General features: G+C 39.4%; 1 protein-coding gene and 1 long non-coding RNA gene across 3 annotated transcripts; one reads left to right on the top strand and one right to left on the bottom strand.

The window, feature by feature from the left end:
- Window positions 1-7,145: 7,145 nt before the first annotated feature.
- On the top strand, window positions 7,146-8,340 carry LOC109239568 (glycine-rich cell wall structural protein-like). 2 transcript variants are annotated; one of them, XM_019406146.1, is made up of 3 exons: window positions 7,146-7,384; window positions 7,828-7,908; window positions 7,969-8,340. In XM_019406146.1, the coding sequence occupies exons 1-3, from the start codon at window positions 7,282-7,284 to the stop codon at window positions 8,169-8,171; spliced, it is 387 nt and encodes a 128-aa protein (XP_019261691.1). In that variant the 5' UTR covers window positions 7,146-7,281; the 3' UTR covers window positions 8,172-8,340. The 2 variants fall into 2 exon arrangements, with proteins under 2 accessions (XP_019261691.1, XP_019261692.1); XM_019406147.1 differs by having other exon boundaries at window positions 7,147-7,384; window positions 7,831-7,908.
- A 1,888-nt stretch (window positions 8,341-10,228) lies between these two features.
- LOC109239577 lies at window positions 10,229-11,955 on the bottom strand. Its single transcript, XR_002069925.1, has 2 exons — window positions 11,441-11,955; window positions 10,229-11,062 (listed from the first exon to the last, which is right to left on the bottom strand). It is a non-coding gene; the product is annotated as an uncharacterized LOC109239577 (long non-coding RNA).
- Window positions 11,956-15,265: the final 3,310 nt, after the last annotated feature.

Below are 15,265 nucleotides of genomic sequence, written 5' to 3'. Positions count from 1 at the left end.
CTGGTCATCGGGGCTGCTATGGATGAAAACCCCTCCACGAACCGACGATAGTAGCCTGCTAAACCCAAGAAACTCCGAATCTCAGTAGCTGATGCTGGTCGAGGCCAGTTCTTGACTGCCTCAATCTTCTTCGGGTCCACCTGAATACCTTCTGCTGATACAACATGACCCAGAAATGCGATCGAACTCAACCAGAACTCGCACTTCGAGAACTTAGCATACAACTGACTATCCTTCAGAGTCTGAAGAACCACCCTAAGGTGCTGCTCGTGCTCCTCCTGGCTGCGGGAGTACACCAAAATATCATCAATAAAGACTATCACGAACATGTCCAAGTAAGGCCTGAACACTCGGTTCATCAACTCCATAAATACTGTCGGGGCATTGGTCAACCCAAATGACATGACCAAGAACTCATAATGCCCATACCGTGTGCGGAATGCTGTCTTAGGGACATCAGACGCCCTAATCCTCAGCTGATGATAGCCAGATCTCAAGTCTATCTTTGAAAACACCTTCACACCCTGAAGCTGGTCAAACAAATCATCAATCCTCGGCAGTGGATACTTGTTCTTAATCGTCACTTTGTTCAATTGCCGGTAATCAATGCACATCCTCATTGATCCATCCTTTTTCTTCACAAATAACACTGGCGCACCCCAAGGAGAAACACTAGGCCTGATGAAACCCTTCTCTAGCAAATCTTGCAACTGGTCCTTTAACTCCTTCAACTCTGGCGGGGCCATGCGATACGGCGAAATAGAAATGGGCTGCGTGCCAGGGGCCAGATCAATACAGAAATCAATATCCCTGTCGGGCGGCATACCCGGCAGGTCTGAAGGGAAAACCTCGGGGAACTCCCGAACAATAGGAACAGAGTCAATAGAAGGGACCTCTGCGCTGGAATCGCGAACATACGCCAGATAAGCTAAACACCCCTTCTCGACCATGCGTTGAGCCTTCACATATGAGATAACACTGCGAGTGGCATGACCTGGGGTCCCTCTCCACTCCAATCGGGGCAAATCTGGAAAAGCCAAGGTCACGATCTTGGCGTGACAATCCAAGATAGCATGATACGGGGACAACCAATCCATCCCTAATATAACGTCGAAATCCACCATGTCTAAAAGCAATAAATCAACACGGGTCTCAAGACCCTCAAACACTACCACACAGGAACGATGAACTCGATCGACCACTATAGAATCACCCACCGGTGTAGATACATAAACAGGAATACCCAAAGCATCACTAGGCATAACCAGGTAGGGTGCAAAATAGGACGACACATATGAATACGTAGACCCAGGGTCAAATAGCACTGAGGCATCCCTATCACAGACCAGAATAGTACCTGTAATAACAACATCTGAAGACTCAGCGCTGGGCCCCACCTCCCTGAACCATGTCTCTGGGACGATCTGCTACTGGCTGACCCCTACCTCTGCCGGTCCGAGCTCCACCTCTACGGTCTCTACCTCCACCTCTATGATCCCTACCCCCGCCTCTAGCTGGCTGGGCAAGCTGTGTATCACCTGGTGCCTGAATCATGGGGCGAGGACCCTGCTGCTGAGAGCTACCCGAGGCTCGAGGGCAAAATCTGACAATGTGACTCAGGTCACCACAACCATAACAAGCTCTCGGCTGCTGAGACTGCTGGCCCTGTCGACCTGAATGTCCTCCCCGGAAACTCTGAAGTGGCGGTGCACTGATGGGCTGCTGATCAGAATAATGCTGCTGAGAACCACCACCGTCTGGAGTACCATGAGAAACCTGGAGTGCTGACTGAAAGGGTCTCGGTGGATGGACTCTACCATAAGAATCCCTACCTCCAGACGAGGCACCACTGAACCTACCAGAATGACGAGGACTCTTATCCTACACCTGACCACCTCCTCGTGCAAGAGCCATCTCCACTCTAGGGGCCGCATTGGCCGCCTCCTGAAAGGAAATCTCACTACCAGCTCCCATAGCCATCTGGAGACGGATCGGTTGAATCAATCCATCAATAAACCTCCGTACCCTCTCTCGCTCTGTGGGGAGTATAACAATAGCATGGCGTGCCAAATCAATGAACCGAGTCTCATACTGCATGACTGTCATAGTGCCCTGCTGGAGGCGCTCGAACTGCCTGCGGAGAGCCTCTCACTGAGTAACTGGGAGAAACTTCCCCAAAAATAACTCCGCAAACTGATCCCATGTCAATGCTGGCGACCCTGCTGGTCTAGATAAACAATAGTCCCTCTACCAAGTCTTGGCGGATCCTGCAAGCCGAAAGGTGGCGAAGTCGACCCCATTGGTCTCCACAATACCTATAGTCCTAAGGATTTCATGGCAGCTTAATAAGAAATCCTGCAGATCCTCTGAAGAAGCGCCGCTGAAGGTGGTGGTGAAGAGCTTGGAGAACCTATCAAGTCTCCACAAAGCATCCGAAGACATAGCCGCTCCATTGCCGGTCTGAGTCACAATACCCGGCTGAACTGCCACAGCTGGCTGAGCCACTAGAACTTGAGTCTGGGGAGCTACCTGCTCCGGAGTACGTGTAGCAGGAGTCTGAACCCCTCCTCCAGCCTGAGAAGTGGCTGGTGCTACTGGAAGCAAACTCGCTCTAGTAACGCTCTCCACAAAGCCTATCAATCTGACCAGAGCGTCCTGAAGAACTGGGGTGGCTATGAACCCTTCTGGGACCTGAGCTGGGCCCACCGGAGCTGCTGGGGCTGGAGCCTCCTCATCATAATCAACATGAGGCTCCACCTCTGGGACTGCTGCTCGGGGCTGAGCTCTGCCCCGGCCTCGGCCTCTGCCCCTCGCAGGAGCTGCTTCTGGGGGCTCGGGCTGCTACGCGGTAGAAGAGGAAGCACGTGTTCTCGCCATCTATGAAAGAACAGAGTAGAAAGACAATCAGTGTTTGAGAAACAGAATCGCACGACGGGAAAGAACAAAAGTGAAACTTTTCCTAACTCCGTAGCCTCTGGGGGATAAAGACAAACGTCTCCGTACCGATCCCTCAGACTCTACCAAGTTTGTCCGTGAGTAGCGAGACCTATGTAACCTAGAGCTCTGATACCTACTTGTCACGACCCGGATTTTCCACCATCGGGAGTCGTGATGGCGCCTACTAACGGAGCTAGGCAAGCCAAACATTTTAAACAATTTCAGATGACAACACAACAATAACAAGACAACGAGTCTTTAAATAAATGCGGAAGTCTTAAAAAAAAGAACATAATAACTGAAAATCCAAAATGCGGAAGTTTAATATTTCTCTACCCAAGACTGGAGTCGCTATCTCACGAACTACTAAAGAGTGATACAAACAAGTCTGAATAGAAAATGCCTAAATGTCTGTCTCGGTACAATGAAGACAAAACTGAAAACATAGAAAGGGACTCCGGCCTGCGAACGCCAGCTAGGCTACCTCGTAAGTCCCTGGACTGAAGTCAGCTCCTGATCAATATCCTACTGCAGTGGTCCAAAAGCTGCTCCGGTACCGCGATCTGTGCAAAAGAGCACAAAAGTGTAGCATCAGCACAACCGACCCCATCTGCTGGTAAGTGCCTGGCCTAACCCCGGCGAAGTAGTGACGAGGCTAGACAGGACTACCAAATCAACCTGTGCAGTTCAATCTATATATATGCAATAAAAGGAAAGAACAAAGGAATTAAACAGTTAAGAGGGAGGGAAGCATACTATGGGGGAGTACAGTCCGGATACAAAATTGACAATTTAAGTAAGAAGCAGGCAAGAACAATAGTTAATGAGAGCAGGAAAATCAACAGTTGCACGGCATCAACCTTCGTGCTTTTACTCTCATTCTCACCAAAAGCAATCAAATAAAGTGCACGGCATCACCCTTCGTGCTTTCCCTCACATAACTCTCATATCATGGAACGGAATGATCCTTCGTGCAATTATAATCAAATCAGAGCACGGAATGTTCCTTCGTGCATAATAATCAAACATGGCGCGGAATGACCCTTCGTGCAAATATAATCAAAACATGGCACGGAATGACCCTTCGTGCATTATCACTCTTCCTCACCCAAACAGTAATCACAACCAAACGGGGCGAGGGGATAAACAAATAATAAAAAATATCCCGGCAAGGGAATTACACAATTAACAGCTAAATCTCGGCAAGGGGCAACAACAATACTTTCACATCCCGGCAAGGGAGAAAATCAATATACTCAAACCATCCCGGCAAGGGATTAATCACATCACTTTCTATTCCTTTCATTTCTTACTCAATAGTCTTCTTATCATTCGAGCCAACGCTCCAAAGAATTTACAATTCGAAATTAGTCCTCATACTCTTCACATTGCATAGAATACATCAATTAACATGGAGGAGTCATAACAATATCAGGATAAGTACATACAAGGACCCACGGTCATGCTAGACACCGGTGTATAGATACTCGTCACCATGCCTATACACCGTACTCGATCATTTAGCAATTAGCAAATAATAACACTCTAATCCTATTCCTTCAAGCCAAAGTTTGATCAAACACTTACCTCCAATGCTCCAAACTCAACTCAAGCCTCTAGTATCGCTTTACCCTTCGAATTCACCACCAAACCGCTCGAATCTAGTCACAAATTACTTGAGTGTATTAACACATGCTACTTGAATCAATTTGAATGCATGAAACGAAATTTCCAAGTTTGTTCAAAAATCCCCAAAATGCCCCCGGACCCACGTGGTCAAAACTCGAGGTTCGAACCAAAAACCGACTACCCATTCCCCCGTGAACTTCAAATATATTAAGTTATTTTGGAATCGACCTCAAATGACGTGTCCAAAAAACCCCAAATTAGGAACCCTAGTTCTACCCTAAATTCCCAAATTCCCCCATTAAAATCTTTGTTTTGAAGTTGAAATTATGTGAAAGATGTTAAGGAGTAAAAAAATAAGTTAGAAATCACTTTACCAATCGTTTTGAAGAAGTAGAACTTTTGGGAAAATCGCCTTATGTTTTGGGTTGAAAAAGTAAAAAATGACTAAAAAATCCCGACTTTATATACTGTACTGGGAGACCCGGCGCGGGACCGCCACAAAAATGCCCCGCGGCCGCGCCGAAGGAAAGGGGGGGAAACCCACTCTTCTGAAACCTACCAGCACGGACCGCAGCATGATTTGGTGCGCGGCGCGCTTGGAGGAATGGATCAAAATTCCCACTCTCTGAATCTCCCAGCGCGGACCGCGTGATATGGCAGGCGGCCGCGCTGGCGACCTAGGACTACTGCCCTCTGAACCTAACCACGCGGACCGCGCAGAAATGCACCGCCGGCGCGCGGCTTCCAGCGCGGACCGCGGAAATGACCGCGCCGCGCTGGGGGCCTTGCAACACCTGGACCTGCAAATTTCTGATACTTCTAAGCCTAAGACCTCCCGGGACCTACTCAAAACTCACCCGAGCCCTCGGGGGCTCCAAACCGAACATACATATAAACTTCAAAACATCCTACGACTCAACCGTGCGATCAAATCGCCAAAACAACATCGAATTAGGCCTCAAGGACCATGATTCCTTCCAATTTTCCATGAAACATCAAATTTACTGCTTCTAGCTCAAAACACGTCAAATGACGTTCCAAATCTAACCAAACTTCACAGCAATTGCTTAACTCATATTTAAGACTTGTGCCGGACGTCGAGAACCAAAATACGAGCCCAACAGCACGGTCTTCTAAACAAATAACACCTTCCAATTCTTTAATTATTTTCAGAAAACAATTTCACGTAAAAACTCATTCCTCGGACCCGGGACCTCGGAATTTTGATTCCGGGCACACCCCCAAGTCTCATATTTTCCTACGGACCCTCCGGGACTGTCGAATCACGAGTCCGGATCCGTTTGCCCAAAACGTTGACCGAAGTCAACTTAATTAATTAAAACATCAAAATTTTATTATTTTTCTCAAAAATTCATATTTAAACGTTCCGGCTACGCGCCCGGACTGCGCACACAAACTCGAGGAAATCCCAAGTGAGGTTTTCACGGCCTCAGAAATACAGAGTGAGTAGGAATATAGGTGATGACCCTTTGGGTCGTCATATGGAGTTATCCAAAAATTAGGTATCAATTAAATTATTTTTAAAAGTTAGTACAAATCTAATAGATAGCGTAAAACTGGGCGCCACATCAAAAAATTTCGGATACGTTTGAGGACACATACATCCATAGGCTGAAGGAAAAACATAGCCCCCAAAAAAAATAGCAAAGGAAAGGATATTATTAGTTAGTACTAAAAGTATATTTTAAGCGTATGTGGTTTGAAACCAAAATACTAAATATTGGATAGAGGTTAAAATCTGCTGTAGAAATTAGTTTCCAGAAGTAATATTATCATGTGAGTAGTATCTTTTAAGTGTATCTATTTGGTGCTATGTATTGAAGAAGGCAACAGTGTTCATTACATGAATAGAAAATCTACAGAATTTAGCTGGGCCAATCTTTTTACCCATTGCTGAAACATAGGAGTCTTTCTCTATTACCACATGTTAGATTATTCCGCTTGTTTTTTTTATTATTTTGATGTGTTGCTATTGCTTTCTTTTCATCTTTATTTGAGTCGGGGCTCTATCAGAAACAACCTCTCTATCATAATTGTAGGGATAAGATCCGCGTACATACTACTTTTCCAAACCCCACTTGCGAGATTATACTAAGTTTGTTGTTGTTGTTGCTGCTGAAACATAGGAGCCTTTTTCTATTACTCTACATGTTGATCATTCCGCTTGTTTTCTTATTATTTTGCTGTTGTTATTGTTTTCTTTTCATCTTTCTTTGAGTCGAGGGTCTATCAGAAATAACCTCTTTACCCTCAAGGTAGGGGTAAGATCTGCGTATGCACTATCTTCTTCAAACCTCATTTACGGAATTATACTGGATTTATTGTTGTTAGTGAAACATAGGATCTTAAGATCAATGATTAACAAAACAAACCAAGACACCAAGATTGACTATATTAAGATAGTGATAAATGTTTCCTTGTAAGCAGCATTACCTCAATTTCCAGATGTATAGCCTTCTCATCTTCCACGTAGCTTAGCTAAGCTTACTTTGCTTCCTTCACAGCTTGCAGTATCAAATTTTCTTCTTCAGTTCGTCATCCAATGAAAAGAATTTCTAAAATTATAGAGCCTAAGTCAGAGATTACATCTCGTAGTGGGGTTTTTTTCAGTATAAATTAAGGCTCAGTTGAAAGAAAGTTTCATTCTACTCTCAAAAGTCTTTCTTGTTGGATAGTAAAAGAAGTTCCAAGAATATGAAGCTCAATAATACCCTAATTCTGCTAGCACTTTTATGTGCATCTCTTTTTCTTGCTTCAACTTTAGCAGTTGATGAGAAATCTCAAGATGAGAAAAAAGGTAATGTTTACAGTACCTCTAAAATTTGCTTAAACATATACACTATTGATTTCTTGGCTTACTTTAATATAGTTTAGTTTAGAAATTATTTCTTTTTCATCCATCTTGATGTTATATTGTGAACTAATCTTTCACGCAATGACAAGAAATAAAAGATAGGAGTACTTTATATGATCTGTTTTAAAAGGAATAATATCTTAATTTTTATATTAAAAATCTTTGACGTTGGATTTTTCATTTTACTCTTAATGACACGCTCTTATAATTATAAGAATGTCATAATATATTTGAAATCACAACTAAGAATATCTTTTATACCCGTTAAACTTTAGTCTTTTTTTTTAACTTAACCATATAGAATAAAATGCGAAGGAGTACTAAGTATAGTAGTTAGCAATATTAGTTCCATGCACTAAGAAATACAATATGTTTTATGTATGTAGCAGCAAATGAAGGCCAGACAACTGTTCAATTAGATGCCGCAAAACAAGGCCAAGGCGGCTATGGAGGCGGAGGTCATGGTGGCTATGGAGGCGGTGGTCATGGAGGTGGCGGTTATGGTGGTGGTGGTTATGGAGGTGGAGGCTATGGAGGCGGTGGTCATGGAGGTGGCGGTGGTGGCCATGGTGGTGGTGGTCATGGAGGCGGTGGCCATGGCGGTGGTGGCCATGGCGGAGGGTGCAGATACGGGTGTTGCGGCGGATATGGGAGAGGAGGAGGCTGCAAGTGTTGCTCTACTGCTCAAGAAGCTCTGGCCTACATGCAAAAAGAAGCCAATCGCCCATAAATGAAGAACCTAAACAACTTCTAATTATGTCAATCTGCTTTTGTAATAAGTCCAAATAAAACTACGTACGTTTCTTGATTTCTAGCTTTTAGCCTAATGCAGTTGCATGCATGTGTACTGGAAATGATATAGCAAATATGCAATAAATATCAGTATTTTATTCTCTCCATATCCGACCCTAATTTTCCTCCATAAATGTTCCCATAATTTCCCCAAGCTCGAACCAAGGGCGGAGCTAGAGTGCCGCCAGCGGGTTCGGTAAATTCAGTAGCTTTGGTTTAAACCCTGTATTTGTCTTAAAAAATCCATTGAATATGTATAAATTATTAATTTAGAACTTAGTAATTAAGCTTGAAATCTTGGCTCCGCCTATAATGCGAACAAACAAATCATATTATAACAAACAATTCTACAAGCCATAATTAGATTTTTTTTTTTAAAAAAAAGAAACTAAAGTCCCACGGCATGTGCATGCTTTTATTGATCAGAAAATTACAAGGAGGGGGATATAGTCTTACCTCCGTACAAAAGGTGAAAGATATGAAACAAGGCATATGACATAGGTAGCTTCAACCAGAGGCGGGTCTAGAGTATTAAGAGTGGGTTCGAGTAATTGGACTCATTATTTTCAGTATATATGGATCATTAATATATACTATGTGGAAAACTAGGGGTGTGCATTCGAATCGGTTTATCGATAAATCGAATCGATTATTTGTTATCGAAATCGAAATCGAAAAAATCGAAACCTTATTGAAACGATAACGATAAGCATATGTACAAATCGATAATCGATAAGTAATTATCGATAAGGGTCAAAATCGAATCGATAAATCGAATGCACACCCCTATGGAAAACCCTGAAAAGCAGACATATTACGTTTTGATTTGAACCCATATGGTCGATTATTAAAGAAGAGAGGATTTTGAACTCGCTTTTAAGTTTTAATAGTAGATCTGTCTCAGGATTTTCCAGCGAAGGAGGTACAGATAAATCCCATTCGCCCCTATCTCTGCCCATATACCAAACCACACGACATTATTACTATATCTAGCGAGGAAAGCGAGCTTGAACGCAAACGATGTCCACATATGTACCTAGTGCAATTTAACTCGTGATATATATATATATATATATATATAAAAATAAAGATTGTATACAATATTAGTGTAGGTCAATATGTGATAATAGCCAGTAGGTAAGTTACTATTTTTAATTACTATGTACCAATTAATGATCTCATCAGATCTATTGGTGATGAATTTATAAATGACCCGATTATATAAATATTTCTTTGTACTCCCTCAATGCATAGACCTTCAACTCTTGTGTGTAGTATGGTATGGGTATAATATATATATATATATATATATTATTATATATATATATATATATATATAATATATATATATATATAATATATATATAGATTAGAAAGAACTACATAAATGGAAAATTTCGTTTTCCTAATTAACCTAAATGTTCAATCACTTTCAATGATCTGGAACTGGTTCTTGACCAAACTGACCTACTAACTTGTTTAGGTTTATCTGAAGTGGATAAAAAAAAAAAGTGAATTGCTTTTGCCCGATACTACTAAACAGGAAAGCTAGTAATTACATTATGAACAAGATCATTGATGATACCTACAAGTATTGAATCAAGTTAATATCGAGACTATACATTAGTTTAGGGAAGCTAATCAAGTGACGGATCATAAGGTCAAGTCCTTCTCTTGTACTCAATTTCAAGTAATAAAAAGTTAACTCGAGAAACTTCAAAATTAAAGGGAAATTAGGTAAAGAGATGAAAAAACTCCTAACTTCCCATGCTTCCACACACCCACATCTCATCCCAAACTTTTGAACCCTTTAACATAATTTTCTCTATAAATACTCATTATAACCTACCCCATAACTCAAACAAAGATTTTCCACTTCCTTTCCTCAAGAAAAACAAGCAATTTTTTAGTAACCGTGGCGTTCAGGCCCAGCTTACCGTATTCTTCCCAATCATTGTTACAATGGCTATTTTCAAGAATGGCTTTGTCTTTTGCTTGGTCATGACCTTGTTACTCTCAAGCATTAGCCTTAGCTTTGCAACTCGTAGTTTATTGCAAATTCCACTGCCCACTATTCCATCTTTGCCACAATTGCCAAACATTTCAACAACATTGCCATCTTTGCCAAACACAACTCTCCCTACTTTGCCAACAATTTCAACTACTACTATCCTTAAGGTCACTTTGCCTCCTTTGCCTTCAATTCCCACTATTCCAAATATTTCTACTCCATCGCCACCTCCATCGAACTAATTTTGAGTTATTGCACCACTATTTACATGTACCTATTGTTTTACATATTCCCCCTTTGGACTTGACCTGTTTCTCCAGAATAACACTTAAACTTTGCAGGGATCCTATGATCCCTCTATATTTGTTCAAAATGATATAAATACCACTTTTTACGACTAATTTCAGATTCAAGGAATGTTGTATGTTTCACGCACCAATAATAAATTGCCACGTAATTTTTCCCTTTCTAGTGTTATTTTTACTTTCTTTTGTGTTCTATTTTTATTTTTTATTTTATAGTCTTCTTATTACTTAATACAATGTTTATCTTCTCCTCCAAGGTACGCTTCCCTTTCCGATAGGTCCTTCCCGACCGGTCGATTTTCTTGCTTTCTTCTTTTTTCTTTTCTTTTCTCTTCTTACTTTTTCATTCTTTGCAATTGGTGAAATTTCAGATCTCCAACTAAGTGATTGCTTCAAATTTCAGATCTTTGAACTTGGTCCCCATTTTTCCCGGCAAAGAGTTTGTTGTAATTTTGTTAGCATGGTGAATTTTGAAGAATTCACAGAAAATCCAAGCAATTCAGCACCATCAATCTATTGCACAAATAAAAAATATTAACAAACGCCAAAATTATCAATAGCAAGAAACTCTATTTAGATTCTAAAAAAAAAAAAAAAAAAACGAGCGCCCCAACATAAAACCTGAATAAAAGACTGAATGCGACAAAAAGCAACCTTACCAAAAAAAAAAAAAAATAGATCTTGTTTATATTATGTTTGCGGATTAGTAATGGCGAAGAAAATGGGAAAAAAAGGGGGTAATGAAGAAGGAGAAGGCTGAAGGAAGCCATGGTTTCATGCCAAACAGAAAGAAAAAAAGGAAGAGTAAAAAAACAAAAAACAAAAACTAGAAAAATTAATATTTAATGAAAGAAATGCTGATAAAAATAACTTATTAATAATTTTTTTTACCTCTCACTGTCTTCAAGAGAGTGATATGCCACATCAGCCTAAAAGGTTGTACTTCCCCAACAAAGTATAAGGGTGCATCTATAATCTGCTACAACCTCAATATGATAATTATGTACTATCCCTATTGTTTACTTATAATATTTTTATGGAATATGTGACCATTGTGTTCTTAGAGCTTTAAGGGTTACTGGATTTTGGTGCTGAGTTTGAGGATATATATTTGTACTTGAGCAGCGTGATTATTTATATCCTTGGCATGTTTGTACTAGTGCATGCATTATTTTACTAGTAATAATACTATTATTGTTCGACTTTACTTTTCAATCTCTTTCAATTTGCTCAGCCTTTTTTATGTTAAGGATGAAATACTGCATTTGAAAAGTCCAGATACAACAATTATGAGCAGCCATAGAATCAGGGTTCAAATAATGCGTCATAAAATGATACGAAAGTAGTTAAATATAGAAATTTTTATCTCCTATAGCAAAGGTTGATACCTTATTTATTTTAAATAAATACCCTTTTAAAAAATTATATTCCATAGCTACCTTTTGGTTTTTATAGCCAAATATCTATTTATGGTCACCTCCTACCCTTAAGCCATAAAATACGCTTTGTATTATTTTTCTCCCTCATCTTTCAGATTTTTCTCCACCCTCTCTCTCTCAACGCTTTGTATAATAGCTAACGAGTTCTCTCCTGCTCCGTGAAGGAAATCCAATAGCAAGTTGATTCCGGAAATTCCTGCCTAGTGAAGCAGGATTGGAAAATACAACCTCGTAAAATAATTCCTCTTCCTCTTCACGCTATTTCTCTACCACTACCTCTCTCATATCATAAACACGCAACCTAACAAACGTTTCCTCACCTAGGGTTCTCGATCGAAGCGGGAACAGTGAAATTTTGAGTCAGAATCGCGGCCCTCTCGACGAGACGACATTAGGGTTGTTCTTGAACAAAGACGACGGAGTTTGGGACTGAAATACAGCGAGATACATTGAAATACAATAAAAAAAAAGACAATGAATACAATGACTCTTCCTCTTCACGCTATTTCTCTACCACTACCTCTCTCATATCATAAACACCCAACCTAACAAACGTTTCCTCACCTAGGGTTCTCGATCGAAGCGGGAACAGTGAAATTTTGAGTCAGAATCGCGGCCCTCTCGACGAGACGACATTAGGGTTGTTCTTGAACAAAGACGACGGAGTTTGGAGCTGAGCAACTTGAAGATTCTGTTACCTTTTTTTAATTGTATTTCAATGTATCTCGCTGTATTTTCATGTATTTCATTGTATTCATTGTCTTTTTTTATTGCATTTCAATGTATCTCGTTGTATCCCATGTATTTCATTGTATTCACTGTCTCGCTGTATTCCATGAATGTATTCATATATTTTTTTTTAATTAATATAATTTATGGATTCGGATGTATATATGTATTCAAATGTATCTGCAGTATGTATTCATATGTTTTTGCACTATAGATGAATCTCGAATTTTATTGGATGAAAACAGAAACACCCACGAATGATATCAACAGAAAAGGGAAGGATTAGAAACTCGACGATTGCTCTATTTTGTTGTATTTATCGGCTGGGAAAAATATTCAGCATATTTCGCATCAAATACAGATTATGGGTGATGTAATTAAGTTAGTTGAGTTATATTAGGAGTCTATTGTGTTAATTGATTCACTTTCCGTTTAAAAACGACTGAATAGACCACGATTTGCGCAATTTACGTTACTGTATTCACAAATACATATCGTGAATACAGTCGAATACAATAATTGTCTAAGCTGGAATCCCCTGTTTCACGCCGAGTTTGCTACTGTATTCATGAATACAATAGCTTAAATACATCGAATACACTCTAAAAAAATTGAAAACATAGCTATAGGAAGTTATATAGTAAATGCTAGCTACAACTAGCTAATAACCACTAAGCAATAGTGGTTTGTGAAAATTTCTCTTAAATATATATTAATAGACACTGTAGGGAAAATTTCACATAAGAACAACTGGGCTCCCTACTTTTCAATTTTATAGCCCATATCTCAATTTACAACCAACTAGCCCAAAAATAATAGGCTAAGATTCAACATCTAACTCCAATAGGTTCTCAAAATTACTATTTAATTTTTAAAAAAGATTGCTCAAGCTTTTAAGTTAATTTTCGAATCAGTAACTGTGACTCAAATATTAGTTCAACAAACTAAATCCATTTGGGTGGTGAAAATTAGAGTTTTAACAAGCTTAAATATGTTGGTTTAAATTCTTAATTTTATTTTGCGAGAAATTTGGAGTGGGTGTTATTTAGACTTGTTAGAAATAGTATAAGGAGGTTGTACATAAAATTTGAAGTCATTTAATGGAGATTTGGACTGGTTCTGAACAAGAATTGCAACTGAAAATCGTGGAAGAAGTTCGTCTACAGACATTTGTATAAATGTGTATAAAAGTGTATAATAGTGTATAAGATGTGTTTATACACTCATATACACTATTATACAAGATTATACATAATAATACAAAAAACTGACTTCGTCTTCTTCTTTGCGTCTTTTCTGAAATTTAACTCAAATCTTGCTCAAATCTACTCCAAATCACTTCAAACTTAAATTTTGAACTCCTTTTGATATTTTTAATCAATTGGAACAACACCCAATCCAAACAACTAACAAACTCAAAAAATTCTATTTTTGAAAGCAAAGCTTTGAATAGCCTTCAATGGTGGACTTCTACTCTTCAATTTTTTTACACTGCAACCAGGTGACATAGGGGAGAAGTAGTATGGCGGACGGCACCTTGAATCATATGTAAAAGATGTGAGAAGAAGAGAGAGTAAAAGCAATGGTTGTAAGAACACAGATTTAACTCCACAGCTTTTAGAAGCAATGGTTGTAAGAAAACAGATTTTGAATTTGCAAGAGCTAGTGTTTCCAAATGGAATTTTTACTTCCTATAGAACAGGTTAACCCCCTATTTATTTAAAATAAATACCATTTAAATAAATTACCTCCTATAGATATGTTATATGATTTATAGCAAAATTTCTAATTTTGGGCATCTCCTACACTTAAGCCATTATACACGCTATGTTTTATTTCCCTCTCTCCATTCTCTAATTTTCTCTCTCATAGATACCGTTTTCCATACAACTTCTCAATACAAGTTCTCCCTCTCTCTCTATATTGATACAATCTATTTTTCATTCCAAATCCCCTGTAATCGCGCTAAAAATCAGAATCCTCCTCACCCACAACGCTGCTTCCTCCTTCCCCAATCTCGGGTAAACTTTAATTTCATCTACATTGTAATGACTTATTTCTATAAGTAGTGTGGTAAGCTTTTTTTTTTTTTTTTTGCCATTTTTGCTTATTCTCAACATCTCTACTCACCAAATTGTATCTAATCAACAGTACCCAAGTCGTATTCTCACAATGTCTGAGAATACACCCCGCAAGTTGATTACTAGAGGTATACCCACTAAAATTCTCAATTTCGATGGTCCCTCTTTCTCCTTGCAAATCACTCAAGGGGAATTGGATGCAGGTTTAGCCAAAAATATGGCTTTGGAGAAGAGAACAAAAGCTCGACATGAAAATCTCAAAGAAACACAAGTCGAGAAATCAATGAAGGAGACAAGACTTCCCATTCCTAAAAAGAGGAAAATCCATATCTCTGAAGCTTCATCTGTCAAGGGGAAGGAGGTTGAAGCAAGTAAAAGCTCAGATAAAGTCGAAGAAAAGGTATTTTTCTGATGTATTCATCTGTATTATTCATGTATTCAGTTGTATTTATACGTATGTATATGTA

The sequence above is a fragment of the Nicotiana attenuata genome, unplaced genomic scaffold, assembly GCF_001879085.1.
Source record: "Nicotiana attenuata strain UT unplaced genomic scaffold, NIATTr2, whole genome shotgun sequence".
Lineage (NCBI taxonomy): Eukaryota > Viridiplantae > Streptophyta > Magnoliopsida > Solanales > Solanaceae > Nicotiana > Nicotiana attenuata.
The sequence above is the reverse complement of the archived record's forward strand: the minus strand, read 5'-3'. Positions and strand labels throughout refer to the sequence as shown.